The sequence below is a fragment of the Leucopleurus acutus genome (genome assembly GCF_964270905.1).
Source record: "Leucopleurus acutus genome assembly, chromosome: 5".
Classification (NCBI taxonomy): domain Eukaryota; kingdom Metazoa; phylum Chordata; class Mammalia; order Artiodactyla; family Delphinidae; genus Leucopleurus; species Leucopleurus acutus.
This window is the reverse complement of record NC_139147.1, coordinates 52,904,981-52,923,279: the sequence shown is the minus strand read 5'-3', so window position 1 is coordinate 52,923,279 and position 18,299 is coordinate 52,904,981. Positions and strand designations below refer to the sequence as shown.

Genomic DNA, 18,299 nt, shown 5'->3' with positions numbered 1-18,299 from the left:
TTTAAATAGGGTGGTCTGAGAAGGCCACATTGAGGAAATGACATTTGGAGAGGAAGCAGTCACATGGATATTTGGAGAAAGAATTCAGGTATAGGGATCAGCAAGTTCGAAGGCTCTTAGGTGAGAGAATATAATTATGTTCAGGCCAGCAGGCAACAAGGCCCGCGTGTCTAGAGGAAAGGCTGAAAGTGGGAGAGTCACAGCAGATGGGGACAAAAAGGGAACTGGGGCTCAACCCTGCAAAGGTCTTTCTAGGCCATTTATAAGGACTTTGGCTTTTACTCAAAGTTAGAGAGTTTTGAACAGAAGAGTTGATGTGGTTTATGTTTCACACTGATCACAACTGCTGTATTGGGAATAGAATTTGTAGAGAAGAGATTATGTGGTTTTCCTTTTTGCTTTCTGCATTTTATTCCTAAGAAATCTGTTTTCTGCATAATCATATTTCTCCAAAAAGAAAATATATAATTGCATGTTTGCTGTTAGGTACTAGAATTTGGCCTAAACCCCGTAAGCTCATATTCACTTAAAAAATATCCAGGAGAATTTTAGTATGTGTATTAAATGATGGGTTGCTGTGTAATTGATAGTTGATATTCTCTAGGTAATCTTTTAATTTATTTATATTTTTAGCCTTGGGGCTCTATTTTACGGAATTGGAATTTCTTAGCTGTAACACATCCGGGTTACATGGCATTTCTCACGTACGATGAAGTAAAAGCACGGCTACAGAAATACAGCACTAAACCCGGAAGGTAAGACTTTTTGGCAGTAATATTATGTGATATATGTAAAGATGAAAAGTCCTCTGTGGTTCATTCCTAAGTAAATCAGTAACACCCATGGGGATGAGGGGAGGGAAATGCTAATAGACCAAAACAGTGCTTCTTAATTCAGTTCTTTAAATTGGTACGTTATGCTTGTTCTGAAATTTAGTGTTCATAAAGTGAAAGAGGATATGGTAGTATGTAATTCGATGAATTTAGAGAGTAAGTCTCAGAGTTTCAAATTGGAGTAGGATATTAGCATATTAACTGTTTTCATGACACATGTTTATGTATAAAATTAGATGTGTATATTTAAATACTTGAATATTGTGCTAATGACAAAATAAATCAGTTTCATGTTCATTATTTTAAGGTATTTTTTCAAGACATTCAATTTGGTTCTATGATAATCACATAATTACATATAAATACATATTAATGCATGTAAGTACATATAAGTGTACACATGCATGATAAACACATGTAAGTACATAGACATATAAGCCCATTGTTAACAATCCAAACCAGTTTCATGTCCTTGAGAACGTCTTCCATGAGACCTCATGCTTGATGTTGAAATTGAGTGAAACTCAGAGCTTGGCTGTGTGATCAGCCCCTCTGGCTTTGACCGAGAGAGCACACCTTATTAATGGCAAATCTGGGCGGGAGAAAGCCTGTCTCTCCCGTGGTGCAGGCATTTTCCCCACATGCGGTCTAGAAATGCACCAGGCACATAGTAGACATTCGTGCTGTGGCAAGCAGTGTGCTGGGTGCGACACTAATGACAGTGGAGATCTGCCCTCCTTCACTCTCATGTTTTAGTAGGAGCCACCATCCCAGTGTTTGTGAGTGCACTGACTTTCACATAGGGGTCATTTCATTTTAGGAATGAATTCGGTGGTTTTTTAAATCTACCTTTTTCTTCTAATATCGTTTTATTTGATTTGTAGTGCAAATGTCATTTGTCCTTTAGCAAAGTCTTTTTGAGTACAGTCAGTTATTGATGATTCCTTTCTTCTCTGCCATAATGAAAAATTTCCACCTTTTTTATTTTTAAAAATTTATATGGTATATTAGAAGGAGGTAATGGGTACAGAAAACAGTGTGGCTCCTGTGGAGTCGTTGGTTTAGACTGAGAGCTGGTTCTCATTGTGACCACAAGAGCAGGCCAGATATTGTGCACATTGACAGTGGCTTAGGTGAGTCATTTTGTTTCATTCAGGGATCTCTCATAACCAGATTTTTCCATAACTTTTACACCCTTCACTGGCATCAAAGTATCTTCTTGCTTCTGGAGTATGATTTGAAAGATGTAATATGGTTGGAATCACGGAATCATGCAAATTTAACACCGACGTCATTTGGGAAATTGTCCAATTCTAAATAAATAAAGTAACTGAATCCCTTTTGTGTTCTCTAGTTCAAGGTCATGGAGATAATTAATGGCAGTGTTGGAAGCAAAAGCCAGGTCTCATTGCTATTGGAATAGTTCTCTTAAGATAGTACCCTCTGAAAGGATGTTTTCCTTTCCTTCCCTTCTTGCCCTGTAACAATGATTTCTTCTAAGTTTTAGGTAAAGATGAAATGATTAGACTGTGGTAAACCGTTACAGGTAAGGTGTGATGGGGTGTTTAGGAATACTCAGTGAACAGATCAAATGATTTTGACAAATATTTGCTGGATATGTGTTTAAGTGGTCCTTTCTCTTGGAAAGTGGTTCATCTCTTTGACTTCATGGTAAAGAACATAGTTGGGTCTATTACAAGGACATTTGAGTTCTTCAGGATGTACTTTATTTGGGATCCAACTGACAGTCATAATAAGTCTGTGTGGAATTTGTGTGATTACGATTAAGGATCCTAATAAGGGACAGGTTGATATTTATTTTCCGGCTTTCTAGGAGAATATGTTTTTAGAGTTTCTTGAAAAGTCCTTTCCAAAATTTCCAAAACCAATATGAAGTTCTTAATATTTAAAAATCATAACTTCTGGGACTTCCCTGGTGGCACAGTGGTTAAGAATCCGCCCACCAATGCGGGGGACACGGGTTCGATCCCTGGTGTGGGAAGATCCCACATGGCGCGGAGCAGCTAAGCCCGTGCGCCACAACTACTGAGCCTGCGCTCTAGAGCCCATTAGCCACAACTACTGAGCCCACGTGCCACAACTACTGAAGCCCGTGCGCCTGGAGCCCGTGCTCTGCAACAAGAGAAGCCACCGCGATGAGAAGCCCGTGCACCACAACAAAGAGTAACCCCCGCTCCTCGCCACTAGAGAAAGCCCGCATGCAGCAACAGAGACCCAAAGCGGCCAAAAATAAATAAAATAATAAATTTATTAAAAAACAAAATCACAACTTCTTCCTTTCTTTAAAAACCCAGTTTTCTTCAAGGATGAAACCACTTAAATGGAATTATTATCATTGCTTGTTTTACAGATGATAAAATGGAGAAGGAAAATGGTGTAAAAATAAGTTTGAAGATAGAAATTCTAAATGATTCTGTTTATTCTTTCACTTAAGAAAAATCTAACAGATTGTTTGGTAGTAGTTAGCTTACATTTTGAATGTGATTAAACGTAATTTTCTTATGTTTCACAGCTACATTTTCCGGTTAAGCTGCACTAGGTTGGGACAGTGGGCCATCGGCTATGTGACAGGGGATGGAAATATCTTACAGACCATACCGCACAACAAGCCCTTATTTCAAGCCCTGATCGACGGCAGCAGGGAAGGATTGTAAGTATGAGACATGGGAGTTGGGGGTGCTTATTATTCACAGATGTGGAAGATAGAGACCGCTTTGCGATGGAGGGAATGGGTAGTGAGGCTGATGTTCAGGCTGGTTTTTATTTCAAGACTAAGAAATGGATGTTCCTTAGTTTTTATTGTTCATCTCTTAAAATAGTCATTTTAAGGTAACCTAATTATTTGATATATTTTTTTCTAGCATGGTCTAAACAAACTTCGGGTCTCAATATTGTCTTACAAATATTAGAAGTATACAGTTGTGTAGGTACAGTTGGAGAATGGACTCAGTGGAATGATTATTTGATTGTTGCCTACCTAGCTCTGCTCCTGTGCTCCCAAATTGCACTCCCAGTCAGTGTAGGGCCTCTGAATCCTGTTGGGATCATGAGCAGATTCTGACAGGCTCTGTTTTTGGGCCATTGGTGAAGTTGCAAAGGGTTCCCCTGTTTATGGGGTTGCTGCAGACAGCTCACAAAAGCAACCCCCCAAAGAGCCATCCATCAGCTCTTCTCTCTCAGAAAAATACAACTGGTTATTAAATGGGCCTGGGACTTCATTTCCACGGGGAGCACCGTGCTGGTGTGTCACTGAAACGTGTCTTCCTTCTCTCCGCCTTCCTCCCTCTGTTGTTCCCTCTCTTTCGTCCTTTCTGTTCTTTGTTTCTTTTTGTGTTATTGTTGTTTTTTTAAATTGAAGTCTAGTTGATGTACAATATTATATAAGTTACAGGTGTACAGTATAGTGATTCACAATTTTTTAAGGTTATACTCCATTTATAGTTACTATAAAATATTGGCTATATTACCTGTGCTGTACAATGTATCCTTGTAGCTTATTTTATACCTCTTACTCCCCTTCCCCTATATTGCACCTCCCCCCTTCCCTCTCCCCATTGGTAACCACTAGATTGTTCTCTATATTGGGAATCTGTTTCTTTTTTGTTATATTCACTAGTTCGTTGTATTTCTTAGATTCCACCTATAGTTGCTATCATTGAATTTCAGTCTATAACATAGCAAATAAATTCCAACATCAAATTACAATGAGTTTTTGTATCTTTCACAGGAAAAGAACTTATTAACTAAAGGTAGTTTAAAATTAGATGTAAAACGGTATATATTGGGATAATTCTTTAAAATAATTGACTCCTATTGCCTCATGTAACCCTTAAATTGCTAGTTCTACTTTTTATGTTCACTGGTAATACCACATTTTCTTTTTCTTCTTCTTATCCTTTTCTCATCCCTTCCCTTCCCTTCTCTTCATGTCTCCCTTCTTTTACTCACAGCAATACTAAATCCATATTCCAGAATTGTATGTTAATAGCTAAGTTCAGTTTATCTTCAGCTGTTTTTTTTAAATTTAGAAATAGATAAATTCTCGTTTGTTTTTTAGGTTAAGATTGCCTTTCTTCTCCATACATAAAGTTTAGACAATCTGATGGGTCCCTTCATAGTAAATATGTCTTTCATTCATTTTAGTCATATGCCATTCCCTTCACCCTTTTGTGGTATTTTCAGTGTCACCTCCATCTCACTGACTTTTCTTGTCCTTTGCCTTGCTGAGTAACTTAGAGACATATGTGCTGCTCCTACTTGCTGCGGCATGGACTGTGATAGAAGCCTAGCAAGAGAAAGTCCACCAGAAAGAGCAAATAGTTTAAATTTTCCAATAGCAAAAAGTTTTACTTTTCCAAAGTAATTGCAAAAACAGAAAGAAGAAAACGTGATGAGATCTATGTGAAGAGATAAAAGTTGTGAATTTTCAAGAAATAGTTACATAAGAATTGTATGGCAAACTGGTACCAAATGTCTATTTCTCTCTTTTTTTTAAATGATCATAAATTTGCTATTCTGTCATTTATACCTTACCTCTGGTGCATCAAAGATTCATATGTGTAGCTTTCTATTCACTATGATAAGAGGACTTTTGTTTTGAAGAAAATGTGCTTCAGAGTTTTAATTTATAAAAAAGAGGTTATGAGTGAGTGTATCTGTAAATGGAGTAATTTTGATATAGCTTTTTTTTTTAAACATCTTTATTGGAGTATAATTGCTTTACGATGTTGTGTTAGTTTCTTCTGTATAACAAAGTGAATCAGCTATATGTATACATGTAACCCATATCTCCTCCCTCTTGTGTCACCCTCCCTATCCCACCCCTCTAGGTGGTCACAAAGCACCCACCGAGGTGATCTCTCTGTGCTATGTGGCTGCTTCCCACTAGCTAGCTATTTTACATTTGGTAGTGTGTATATGTCAGTGCCACTCTCTTATGTCATCCCAGCTTACCCTTCCCCCTCCCCATGTCCTCAAGTCCATCTCTACGTCTGTGTCTTTATTCCTGTCCTGCCCCTAGGTTCTTTAGAACCATTTTTTTTTTCTTTAGATTCCATATATATATATGTTAGCATATGGTGTTTGTTTTTCTCTTTCTGACTTACTTCACTCTGTATGATAGACTCTAGGTCCATCCACCTCACTACAAATAACTGAATTTCATTTCTTTTTATGGCTGAGTAATAATATTCCATTGTGTATATGTGTCACATCTTCTTTATCCATTCATCTGTCGATGGACACCTAGGTTGCTTCCATGTCCTGGCTATTGTAAATAGTGCTGCAATGGACATTGTGGTACATGACTCTTTTTGAATTATGGTTTTCTCAGGGTATATGCCCAGTAGTGGGATTGCTGGGTCGTATGGTAGTTCTATTTTTAGTTTTTTAAGGAACCTCCATACTGGTCTCCATAGTGGCTGTATCAATTTACATTCCCACCAACAGTGCAAGAGGGTTCCCTTTTCTCCACAACCTCTCCAGCATTTATTGTTTGTAGATTTTTTGATCATGGCCATTCTGACTGGTGTGAGGTGATACCTCATTGTAGTTTTGATTTGCATTTCTCTAACGATTAGTGATATAGCTTATTTATATTGTTATAATGCTTTACATCTATTTTTCAAAAGTCAGTCAAAATTAACAGATTATAATATCATCATCAGTAGTCTAGCCTCCAAACTCCTGTGCAAATTAGCTGTTAATATTTACACACACACACACACACACACATCTTCAGAGGGGTTTAGCTAGTTGAATTTGAAATTTAATGATAGATTACATTAAAATCTGATCAGATTAGGTTTTAGATTAGATTACAATATTAGCATTTTAATTAGATAGGTTTTTTGTTTGTTAGCTTTTTTTCCTTAAGATCAGTAAAAACACAGGATATCATCTGGTCCAACTATCAGGGACAGCTCTCCTTTCCGTATAGTTAATCTGATATTGTAGGACATAGGTGATAAAGAAGTTTACTTTGATAACTAGCCAAGATTCCTTATTCCTTCACTGCCATTGGAAAGGGCTCAGCAGTAGCACCCCAGTGTACTGGGGACAGTAATCACTGAAATGCTCGTTATACATTAAATAGAACCATTTAACCTTTCCTCTAGCAACCTTATTGTCATTTTGTAATCTTTCATTTCTGAGTTCTTCCTAGAATTCTACGTTTTTGAAGTGTGATGAACAAAATACATAATAATATTTAAAACTGGCCATTTTAGGGTATAAAAAAAGTTACCAACTTTTGCTTATCACTCAATATTTGTAGAATTGTATCCCAACCCTATAATGACATTCTAAATTTGTATCATAGTCAGATGTAGTCAACTCCTTTTCCTAAATCTTAAAAAAAAAAAAAAAAAAAACGACAGTCACTGATATGCTCCTTACCATGTGAGAATTATCTCTAGGTTCATTTTTTCCTGGTTCACTTGTGTAATTTAAAATACTTACTAACATTCTTATAGACTCTTTATTTAAGGATAAATAGTTTTTGTTACTTCACAGAATAGTTTTAGTATAGTTTTGCCCTTTAAAATATTCACCACTGTAGTATTATGTTCTTAATTTTTCATTCAAAAATCTAGAACAGAAAGATAGCAAACAAAACCAACTGTAACTTAATAAATTGATGAAATCCAGCAGTAATATTACTGCTTTCTTAATCTAAAATATGTGTTTACCAACACAGTAAACTTCATCTTTTAATGAATTTCTGAATGAGTAAAAGCTGGTTTAGTACAGCAAGACAGCACTATAACTTTTAGTTCTTATTTTAATTCTCTCTAATAATGGAACCTTATGTTTATAAACCATTCTGTTTGTACCTTGATTTGAAGTAAGTGAAACATGGAATTGTAACATTTTTAAATTTCTGCAGTAAACGTGTATGTGTGTGTGCACACGTGTATATGTGTCAGGATAAGTGGAAGGTGAAACAGAAAGAAAGAGGATGGGAAACTGGAGAAAGAAAACACCACGGAAGTGTTTGAATAACTTTTGTTGGAAAATTTTGGGCTTTAATTCTATTTTTCTTTCCTGGTGGTACTAAGCATGGTGTAAAATGATACAGTTAATGTTAACTGTGCTTCAGGTGAAAGACGTAATAATTGCAAATAGGTGTGTATTCAAAGTATTTTGGAATAGAATATGAGTAACCAGGAAAATAAATTTTTAACTTACCTATACATATAGTAAAGGTATTTAATTGAAAATGATTGCTTAATGGCTGAGTCCATATTCATTGTATATTTCCTTTATGAAAAAGATTCCTAGATTTTAACTGTCCTAAAAATAACTTGTAGTATTATGGAAACAGTGATAGAGTAAGTTCTTGATGTAAGTTACATAAAAAGGAAACATCCAAATGTCTGTTTGAATATAGAAGAATCTGATTAAATAACTTTAAATGCAATTAAGACTTGTATATTTATGTTAATAAAATTTCTGTTTATAACCCAGCTATCTTTATCCTGATGGGAGGAGTTATAATCCTGATTTAACTGGATTATGTGAACCTACACCCCATGATCATATAAAAGTTACACAGGTAAGGACAATTTCTGGAGACATATTTATAATTAATAAGTATCTCCAAAAAAAAATATCTAAGATGACTTTGAAATAAATAAGATTCTTATACTATAGGTAAAATCATGTGCAGGTATTTAATGCAAAAGATATTTAAGGAATTTTAAGAGTGTTTGAAAAGAAATTACATTACTTTCTGCATTTTTTTGATAAAAGGTTCTGCTTTTAATATTCTTGCTTCCAGTATAATACTGGCATTTATGTGGGGAGATAGATAAATAAATCCATAGGTAGGTAGATGGATATGAGGGGAGAGCTATAGTTTTAGAAAACTCCAAAGAAGATTAGGTTAATTATATGCATTAGTTTTTAGAGTCAAATGAGTAATTGAAGCCTATTGTAGACAATAATTATATTCTTATAAATCCATTGTTGGCAGCCTCATAGGTTATGAGTGGGAGTATAACTTGGTAAAGCCTTTCTTGAGGGTGATGTTCAATAATTATCAAAATCTAAAGATCTTTGACTCTAGATTCCATATACATATCACTTGCATATACACAAGAAGATCTATACACCAGGATGTTTACTTTAGCATTTTTCATAAAAATGAAATATTACAATATACCAAAATATTCAGTCATAGGTTAAATACCATTGTATACTCATACTGCGTATACCATAAAGTCTTTAACAGGAGGAAGGTAGCTCTATTTATTCACACGGGAACTTCTGCATCTTATGTGAAAAAGTTATGTAACGCTTAATTATGTAACATTTTATTTTGTAAAATTATATTACTTAAGTTCAATTTTGTAAATAAATAAAACATTACCATATATGAACATATGAATGTGCTTTTAAAGAATAAAAATAGAAAAACACCAATCTGGCAACAGTCTTTAACTGAGAGAGAACTTGAATATTTTATTTTACATGTAGTTAAGTTTAAAAATTTTTATAATTTAGATATTTTGTGCTTTGTATAATAATAAGACTGTAATAAAAAGAAATTATACGTTTTGGGGAAGACAACAGATAATTTTTAATTTTATTTCTGGTTCTCCAGATTTCAGTCTCAGTGGTCTTGATATTATTAGGTGAAACATACTTCCTGACATGGGTACTGTGTGGGGGCAGTTTTTAAAATTTAATATATGAAAGCCCTTTAAAAAATTATTTAGTGATTCTCTATTTTCTAATATATGTAAAAAGACACGAGATAATTCCTCATTATAAATCCATTGTTTTTTTTAAATTGTTTAAAAATTCATATTCAGGAGTAGCATCATTCTCTTAAATTACTCATAAATATTTGATTAGCTTACATCTTAGGTTGTATTGAATTCTGCAGCTGTGATTTTAGCCTATTTTAATTTTTTTATAATTATAAATTGGCCCTTTGGATTTCATAACCAATATAGATACTTGTCTATTATTTTAGGGATTTCAGTGATATATAATTTATTTTGGATTATGTTAGACTTCTTTTCCATCTTGATCCATTTTCTTGTCTTTTTCCTTAATTTATTTTAAGATTATTTATATAGTCACACATACATATATCATGGTAGACACAATTTATATGTGAATGTGTGGGTATATGTGTGTATGTGTATCTGTGTATGTGTTTATATATATACTTTTTTCTCGAGATTGTAAGATCTTTCATTAGGTTAAGGATTAAATATTGTCATTTATTCATCCTATCCAGGGCCGTGCATGTAGTAGGTACTTACTAGACTAAAACATTGCCTTATTTAAACAAATTTTTATTTCTATATTTCCTTTTCTTTGTATCCCTATTAAATAGCACTATTTTTTCATACTTTTTTAATTCTTACCAATATGTTTGTATCTTCTTTGTGACGTAGATCTTTTCATTATCTGACCACTGAAAGTTTTACTGTGCCAAAAGCTTCTAAACTAGCAAATCAAGAGAATGTTGAATAAAACAATTTTTGGTTGCCGAAATGATGAGATTTCTTGATGGTGTTAGACCGGGAAAAGAGTATGCGAATTAGAGATTTATTATAGAATTTGAAGGAAATAATTTAAACTTACTGACCCTCATTTTTACTTGTTTTTTTTTTAAATTCAGTGTATCTTATTATACTTTGGAGATTATATGACATAATAAATGTGGACGACAGTACCTAGCATGCAGAAAGGCCTTGGCAAATGCTGCTTTACTTCCATTCTGGAATTTCTACAGATAGCTATCTAAGAAATAAAATTAATGATCAGCCATATTGCAATTTGACATTAAAATTAGATGAGTATGTGGCATTTACAAAGAAAATAAAGTTATTTATTATTGCCTTTTGAAACCATAAGTTGTGTCTCTTAAATCACTCTATTGATGCAGGTACCTTCCTAAAGGAACAGTACAAAATGTTAAATAATCCAAAGTATTCAAAAAGCTTATGCAATTGCTGATAAAATCTGTTTAATTTTGTAGACCAAATTGTGATGACCAATTTAAAACATGTCTTAAATGGCAATATGATCTGACAGGATCAAGTGTGAGGAATTTACTGTAAGTCATTGTATTTAAGAAAATTCAGTATTATCACTTCATACTAAAAATACATTAACATTGCCTTTTCTCTCCCCCAAATTCCAGGAACAATATGAATTATATTGTGAAATGGGTTCCACTTTTCAGCTCTGTAAAATTTGTGCTGAGAACGACAAAGATGTCAAGATTGAGCCTTGTGGGCATTTGATGTGTACCTCTTGCCTTACAGCCTGGCAGGTATAATCAAGATTTAATTAGCAACATTGATGTCTTCCTTATATTCCCTGTGAATATTTCTCTTTTCAGTTTTCTTCATCTTAATGATTCAGGAAGTAATACTGATAAGTGCTTTGTTTGAATGGTTGTTAGAAAAACATCTCATGTTTGAATCTTTCATTTATATGATTTGATTTCTTTTTGTTTTTATGTTTGCTTTGCATGTATAACTTAATTTTATGATATTAATCGTAAGTAGTTCTACTTCTGTAACACTGTTGATTTCAGAATGTAACTTATCAGTGTTACCAACTAACCATATTTATATTATTTATCATAGGTCAGATTCTATTTATAGTAGGTCAGATTTTCAAGCAATAAACCCTAGTAGATAAATCTTACGTTGATGTTTCAACACCTGTCTTCTCCTGAGAAGATGTGCCTCCTGTCTCACATATGTCTACAGTTGCTCTGTAAGGCTAAAATAGAATCAGACAGAAAAAGTTTCCCAAATACCTTTAGTTCCCACAGAAACAGGTACTAAATTTTTCAATTTACAGAAGCAGAATTTAAGGTGAGCTGCCTTCCACTCTGTAGGCATTCAATAAATATAAATTGATTTGAGGTTTTAAATTAAGACCTAGGGAATAATTGGTTTCCCCAAGGGCTTATTTTTTTAAAAAAATATTTCTTTATCTGTAATAAAGTTTGGAGATTTAAAAATAGATCTTTGGACAGATTTCTAGTTTCGAATATTTAGAGGATTCACAGAATATTTTGCTCAAGTCATTTTTAAATTGCTCTGTTTAACACAGTCAGTATTGCTGATTGGGTTTAGAAAACAAATAATTAAAATTTCAAGCCTTTTAAAAAATTTTCAGTTGAGCGTATCATCGGCATCCCTACCATATTCCTGAGCCTTCTCTCCAACCCAGAACCTGTGCATTGCCTGAGGAAGGATGGCTTCAGAGGATCACAAAGGGGCAATGCAGACTCATAGGAGCATTGATGTTTGTTGAGCTCATTACTTGATAATAAAATGTTAATGATTTTCACAGTTTCACAGTCTTATAAAGAGGGCCTCTTTTTTTCCTTTGGGGACATTTTAAAAATCGATGAAAAAAAAGGGGGAAGAACTAGGAAATGAATTACAATTGATTTACATTTTCAGAGTCATTTCTGTACTCCCAGACATCTCTGCTACCTCCCTAAAACTTGCTCAACATCCCTACACTTCTCTCTTTCAATATGCATTTGGTTTATATTTTACCTGAGGTTTTCCTTGTTATCCTTGCCCTAATTTCCCTTTATCCCTTCATGATGCTTGTGAATTTTGTGTAGTACAGGGAGTTGTACTACACACGTTGGAGGAAAAGGGATGCTAAGTATGGCATCAGCAAACTCTCAGCATAATCACGTGATTGCTATTTAAGTTACCTTAGCAATAATAGTACTGCATATGTAGCAGTGTCTTTTTATAAATGAGTTTCAATAAATTTAGTTACGCTGATAGAAGACAAAACTGTCGGTTTGCAAGTGGGTTTCAAACGTATCAGTAGAAAGTATTACAGAGATGTTATTGACTCAGTGCCTGGCTGACTGGGAGGGGACTACTTTAGGATGATTTGTTGTACCTGAAACCCATTAACTATTTCAGGGTAAGTATTAAACTGATAGGGGCCAAATGTGTATGTCACCCATTTAGATTGACTTATGTCCTCAGTGTGGTAGTATGGTTCTCACAGATATGAAGAAACTAAAAGTTTGCTTTTCTCCCTAAAGAAAACCAGAATTTTAGGCTGGTACAAACTTCCAGGACTCTACCTCCGTACATGGCCTGTGTATTTCAGCCCCTTCGCTGGGGGCCCCCGGCTTGGAGCATACAAATACATACATATTGCAGGACTTAGCATCTTCAACTTGAAACTTACCTAGCATTTGGAAGTTAAGAGGGTTAAAAGTCAGAAGCTCCCATTTGGTTGGCAGAACCTTTGATTAGTAAAGATTATTGTTTATAGTGTCATACAAAGTAGTTGTTTACCTTGTGGCTCAGGGTGAGTAAAAGAGTAAGGCTGAATGGAAAGCAAGGAGGTTTTACTTTCTGTATACTTCTTAAATGAAATTTATCTTTTAAAACTTTAGGGCCAGTGCTATATATTTAATTTAGTAATAAGTCTGTGAACTATTTGCAATAGGTATGGTATGTGCAAAACACACAGGAGTATTTCCCGGTTGTCATGGCTATGTTATTAACCCTTTGCCCTTTACATCACCACAGGTTTTCTATATATTACTCTGTAGTCTCCAGATGGTGCAGTTTCTCTTGCCTGTAGCTAAACAATTCCTTGATTCTCTTCATGATTTTTCATGTTGATCTAATGGCCTTATATTAAGATAATGTCCAGTCATATTTGTAAATTAACATTTGCGATTTCTTTCTTTCTCTTTTTTAGCCTGAAGTACAGTACTTCTTAGTTTTACTTTTAGAGATTGAGGAAGTGCATAAATTGCCAAGTGCTAAGAACTGTCTGTGAGTAAAATTTTAGGAGAAGCTGTCTGAGAAAGTAGTACTAAAGTAGTAGTTGACCAAGTTAAGTAGTAAAAAACTGACAAATTCAAAAGTGCTTAGAAGGTTGAAATAATCAAAATAAATCACACTCATGTCACTAGTGAATAATGTTATTATCCTAATGTAATCATAGAATTTGGCATATAAGTTAATGAAAAATATGCAAAGGCATTATTTCAGCATCTTTAAAATTCTTCTCACACAAGACAGTTCATGATCAGTAAATATTTTTCTGATACATCTTGTATATGTCCCTGTAAGCTCTTACCTCCTTGTATTTGTATTATAAGCATTTACAATACATATTTACCTCTTTTGCCTCCAGGATGTGGATTGCTTTACCTGTTTTAGAATTCCTCTCCCCTAGCATGCTACCTCCACGTTGGCAGTTATTCGGTAAATATCTATAGACCGTGTGCTAGATAATGTAAAGGAAAGAGAAGAATAGGGCTAGGAGTACGACAAATAAAAAGACACTGATATTATGGATCAATTGAGAAAAGCCCTTGTAATGTCTCAGTTCTGTCCATTTCTCCTCTGCAAAGTATCCGTGGACTTTTCAAAGACCATTTATCATGTTTAAGATCCGAGAATGATTCCTAAGAATTTTAAACCTCAGATCCATTTGTTCCATTTAGTAGCTGCTGGGTGATTCCCTTCAACTTTTCACATTTTGGTTTTTTTGCACTTTCTTTTTTTAAATTCCTTGCAATATTACTGGCACTAACCTACAGGCAGGAAGACCAAGTTTCTGTTTATTGCTTTTTTACACCGAGAAACATGCACAGTGATCCCTGATTCAAGTTTTCTCTACCCTGAAAAAAATTGTTAGGTCAGTGTTTGAGAATTTCTAAGTGATGTTCCATAGTCTCTACATCTCAATGGGATTTTAGTGGTTAGAGAAGCTTCAACTTTTGAACATTTCTGCTTTTGGATAAACTGAATATTTCTACATTTTCATATAGATTTAACACTGTGCTGCCTCCTGCCAACCAACAGATCTGTTTTGGCAGTTTTCATATTTTTGTATGAACAGCAGTATTTGACAGTCATTTAAATACGTTATTGCAAAATGCCCCTGTTATTGAATAAAAATAAGTCTTATGAAATTATTAATCCATTTAAAATACAGTTAACAAACATTAGCTCTACTAAAAACCTCACATCGTAGCCCCAATGAGCTGCTCACTGGACTTAACCTAATTGTTGGTCAATATGAGGACAAAAAGAAACAAAATTATGGAACATTTCCATAGTTCTGCACTGTATTGTCAAACATTGTGTCTGAGCTTGTAGATGTAATTGGAAATGTTATGTGAGTAGTAAGTCTCTGGATATGAGTACATGTAGTAATATGTATCTTTTTTTCCCAACTTCTTCCTTATTCAAAATGGTAAAAGGCTAGAGTCTGTTTTCTAACTTTAAAGCCAGTGTGTTTGTTTTTATATGCTTGCTTGTTTTTCCTGTCAGAGAAAAAATTGAGTTTTCAGACGTAATTGTGCACAAGGATAATTTGGTTTCCCTTAACTGGCTTGGTCGAAGCTGACATAGAATATTTCATCCGTCAGGCTCCAAGATCTCAAATCCATTCGTTTTCATTTATTTAGCAAACATTCTTTAAGCAGCTTCTGTTTCCCAGGTTCTGTACTAAAGACACAGTCCCTACCCTCAAGAAGTTAAAATTAAATCTAAAAATTTTATCGAGGGGCATGGTACTAATAATCACTTGAAATGAATATCCTGTTCTCTTTCAAATTTAATTATGGATGTGAGACATTTTTGTTACTTTCGACTACTTTGGTTGGGCATGCTGATATGAAAAGGATTTTAAAGGCTGCATGTCTGCCAAGAAGCTCTGATAAATCAGGTCCAATAGGAAATATTAAACCCTGACCATAACATATTATATGTTCAACCATTGTGCATTTTTAGCAAGTAGTTCTTCACCAACTTTTCCTTCCATTTGATGCCCTACTTTGGTTTAATTGAAATTCATTGGAGACTTAAACTTTGTAATTAACGGAAACCCTAAGAAATGCACAGTAGAGGTGTCAGTTAGTTGTTATGGGCTGCAAGTGGTTACTCTTTAATTGCTGTCATAATGGCCCATTTAGTCATGCCTCTGAAGAGGTGTCAGATACTTTTTTCTCCTTCTGAAACTGTTATTTAATAAATTGAACTGGCAAGTCTGAGTATGCACAGAATACTAAGTAAAATGAGTAACCACCTCTCTAGAGGCATTCTTTGAAGTAGTATCACTCTGGGTTCGGCATTTCTTTCTTTTTTTAAAAAATAAATTTATTTATTTTTGGCTGCATTGGGTCTTCATTGCTGCTCGTGGGCTTTCTTTAGTTGCGGCAAGCGGGTGCTACTCTTTGTTGCGGTGCACAGGCTTCTCATTGTGGTAGCTTCTCTTGTTGTGGAGCACGGGCTCTAGGTGCACGGGCTTCAGTGGTTGTGGCACGCGGGCTCAGTAGTTGTGGCGCATGGGCTTAGTTCCTCCATGGCATGTGGGATCTTACTGGACCAGGGCTGGAACCCATGTCCCCTGCATTGGCAGGCGGATTCTTAACCAGTGCGCCACCAGGGAAGTCTGGGTTCGGCATTTCTGTTCCATCCTTGGCAATGCAATCCTTGGAGAGTTTTCTTTCACTTCCACACTATCCCATGAATATTAACAAAACATGTTCTTCTTTACTTCCTCCATGTCTCCTTTTCTGTAATAACATATTATGCATCAGTGATATTGCAGGGTGATCACATAAGGTGTAAAGTAAGGAACTGTTTTTGTTCTATCTTTCTTTCCAGGAATCTAGAAAATATCTGCTGAATACAGACTCTAAACTGTGTTCTTCAAATCTTTCTTCCAAAATAAAAATGGATACACATATGCCAATTGGATATGCAGCCTTTGTTTGAATTATTGCCAAGAACTTTCAAATTCAATTAAAAGCAAAGTTAATTTTCCTCTGATTATTCCTCCTGCATATTTTTTCAAAATAATTTAAAGGAAAGATATTGGAGTATTCAAAATACTTAGCAAAAAGTCAGCAGATGAAAATTAATAAGCTCGGATTTTAATATGACATGTGATTAAAGAGATTTATAGGTGTACCATATTTAGAGAGCATGACTGGGGAAGAAATGTGTAACTGTCTAAGAGAGGTGAGAAGCCAGCTCAAAGAATCGCATTCAAGGCACTAACAAGTAATCTTAATATATCTGTTTTCAAAAGCAACCAGCCTTTAAATTTCTAGCCTCAGTGAAGCTTCATAACCTTAGTACTACAAATAAAAAAAATTTGCCTTTAAGAATGTTATAAATTAGTATTTGTCCTTGATTATATGTTATGTCTTTTTGTATAAATGTGATAAAGTGTTGGAGCTCCTCTTTCACTTTGAGAGTCGTGTAAGGGCTATGGTATGTTTCCTCAGCTATCTTACTTCTTTTCTTTGTTCTTGAGACTATTTTTGTAGTAATTATACCAACTGGAATTTAAGTAGCACTTTGGAAGGCTTTGAATTAATTTATCTCACTTTATCTTTAAGATATCCCTTAAAATGTGCATTCTCTCATTATACCCTACAAAGAAGATGAAATGGCTTACCCAGTGTCACACAGCTGCAACTGGTGGGTATAGGATTCCAATCCAAGCTTCCAGATTCAGAATGTTTATGCTTCTTTCCTGATTCACTGTTTTCATGGTCCTTCCAAATTAAAACTAGAAGAGTCTAGATTTGTCAATGTTGTCTTCCCTTGCCCACCATAAAAGAACATCAAAACCAAAGATCTCTCTCTCTGTTACTTATTCTAAGATCACTCTTAACTATCATCATTCATTCTTTATAGCAAGAAGTTACTAAGTTTTTGTGGGATATATTGTGCTCTGAAAATGCTTAGTATGGACCCAAGCTACTCTCAGTATATGTATGTGTATATGTATCTATCTAGTTATTTATCTATAATTGTTTCATGTTTAGAAAAAGATTTATGGTAACTTCAAATCTGTGTGAAGTATAGCAAGGTAATGTACATTAGAAGTTACTAAGATGGGAAATACACATATAGTAAAAATATACTCATGAAATGAGTATATGAGACTCATGAAGTCTTATGTATTCTCTAGGGCCCTCCATTTATATTGTATTTGTGGGAAGGCATGAAATGATTGAACTTAAAGTGTGCCTTCAAATAATTAATCATCTTGGGAGCAAAAGAAATTGTACTATATATGATGTTTATCTTTTAAAACATTAAAAGAAAGTATTTAAGAGATAATATTGATCTGGACAACATTTAAACAGAAATACTATGGAAGGTGACTGATACATCATGATGATGATGATGATGAGATGATAGTGACAATATTTATTTGGATTTTTACATAGGGTGTTATTGGGGAATGGGAATTTTGGGGGGAACTTAATTTTTTTTTTCTACTTCTCTGTCAATGTTAATTTGTTCTCAGGTTACCTAAAGTTATATTTAATATCATTAACTTGCAGTATTTATGGTTGCCAAATGAGTCTGAGTAGTTTTCTCATGAGCATATTACATAGTTAAGTTTCAGATGGTGTAGAACGCACTGATAACTTCTGTCTCA

At 34.5% G+C, this 18,299-nt stretch overlaps 1 protein-coding gene across 1 annotated transcript in view; it reads left to right on the top strand.

Moving 5' to 3' along the window:
* Positions 1-18,299, top strand: part of CBLB (Cbl proto-oncogene B) — a 211,273-nt gene that overhangs the window by 113,312 nt on the left and 79,662 nt on the right. Inside the window, exons 5-8 of the mRNA XM_082840327.1 lie at positions 634-755; positions 3,367-3,504; positions 8,322-8,409; positions 11,017-11,148. Coding sequence (XP_082696453.1) covers positions 634-755; positions 3,367-3,504; positions 8,322-8,409; positions 11,017-11,148 — 480 coding nt within the window. The remainder of the gene's footprint in view (positions 1-633; positions 756-3,366; positions 3,505-8,321; positions 8,410-11,016; positions 11,149-18,299) is intronic.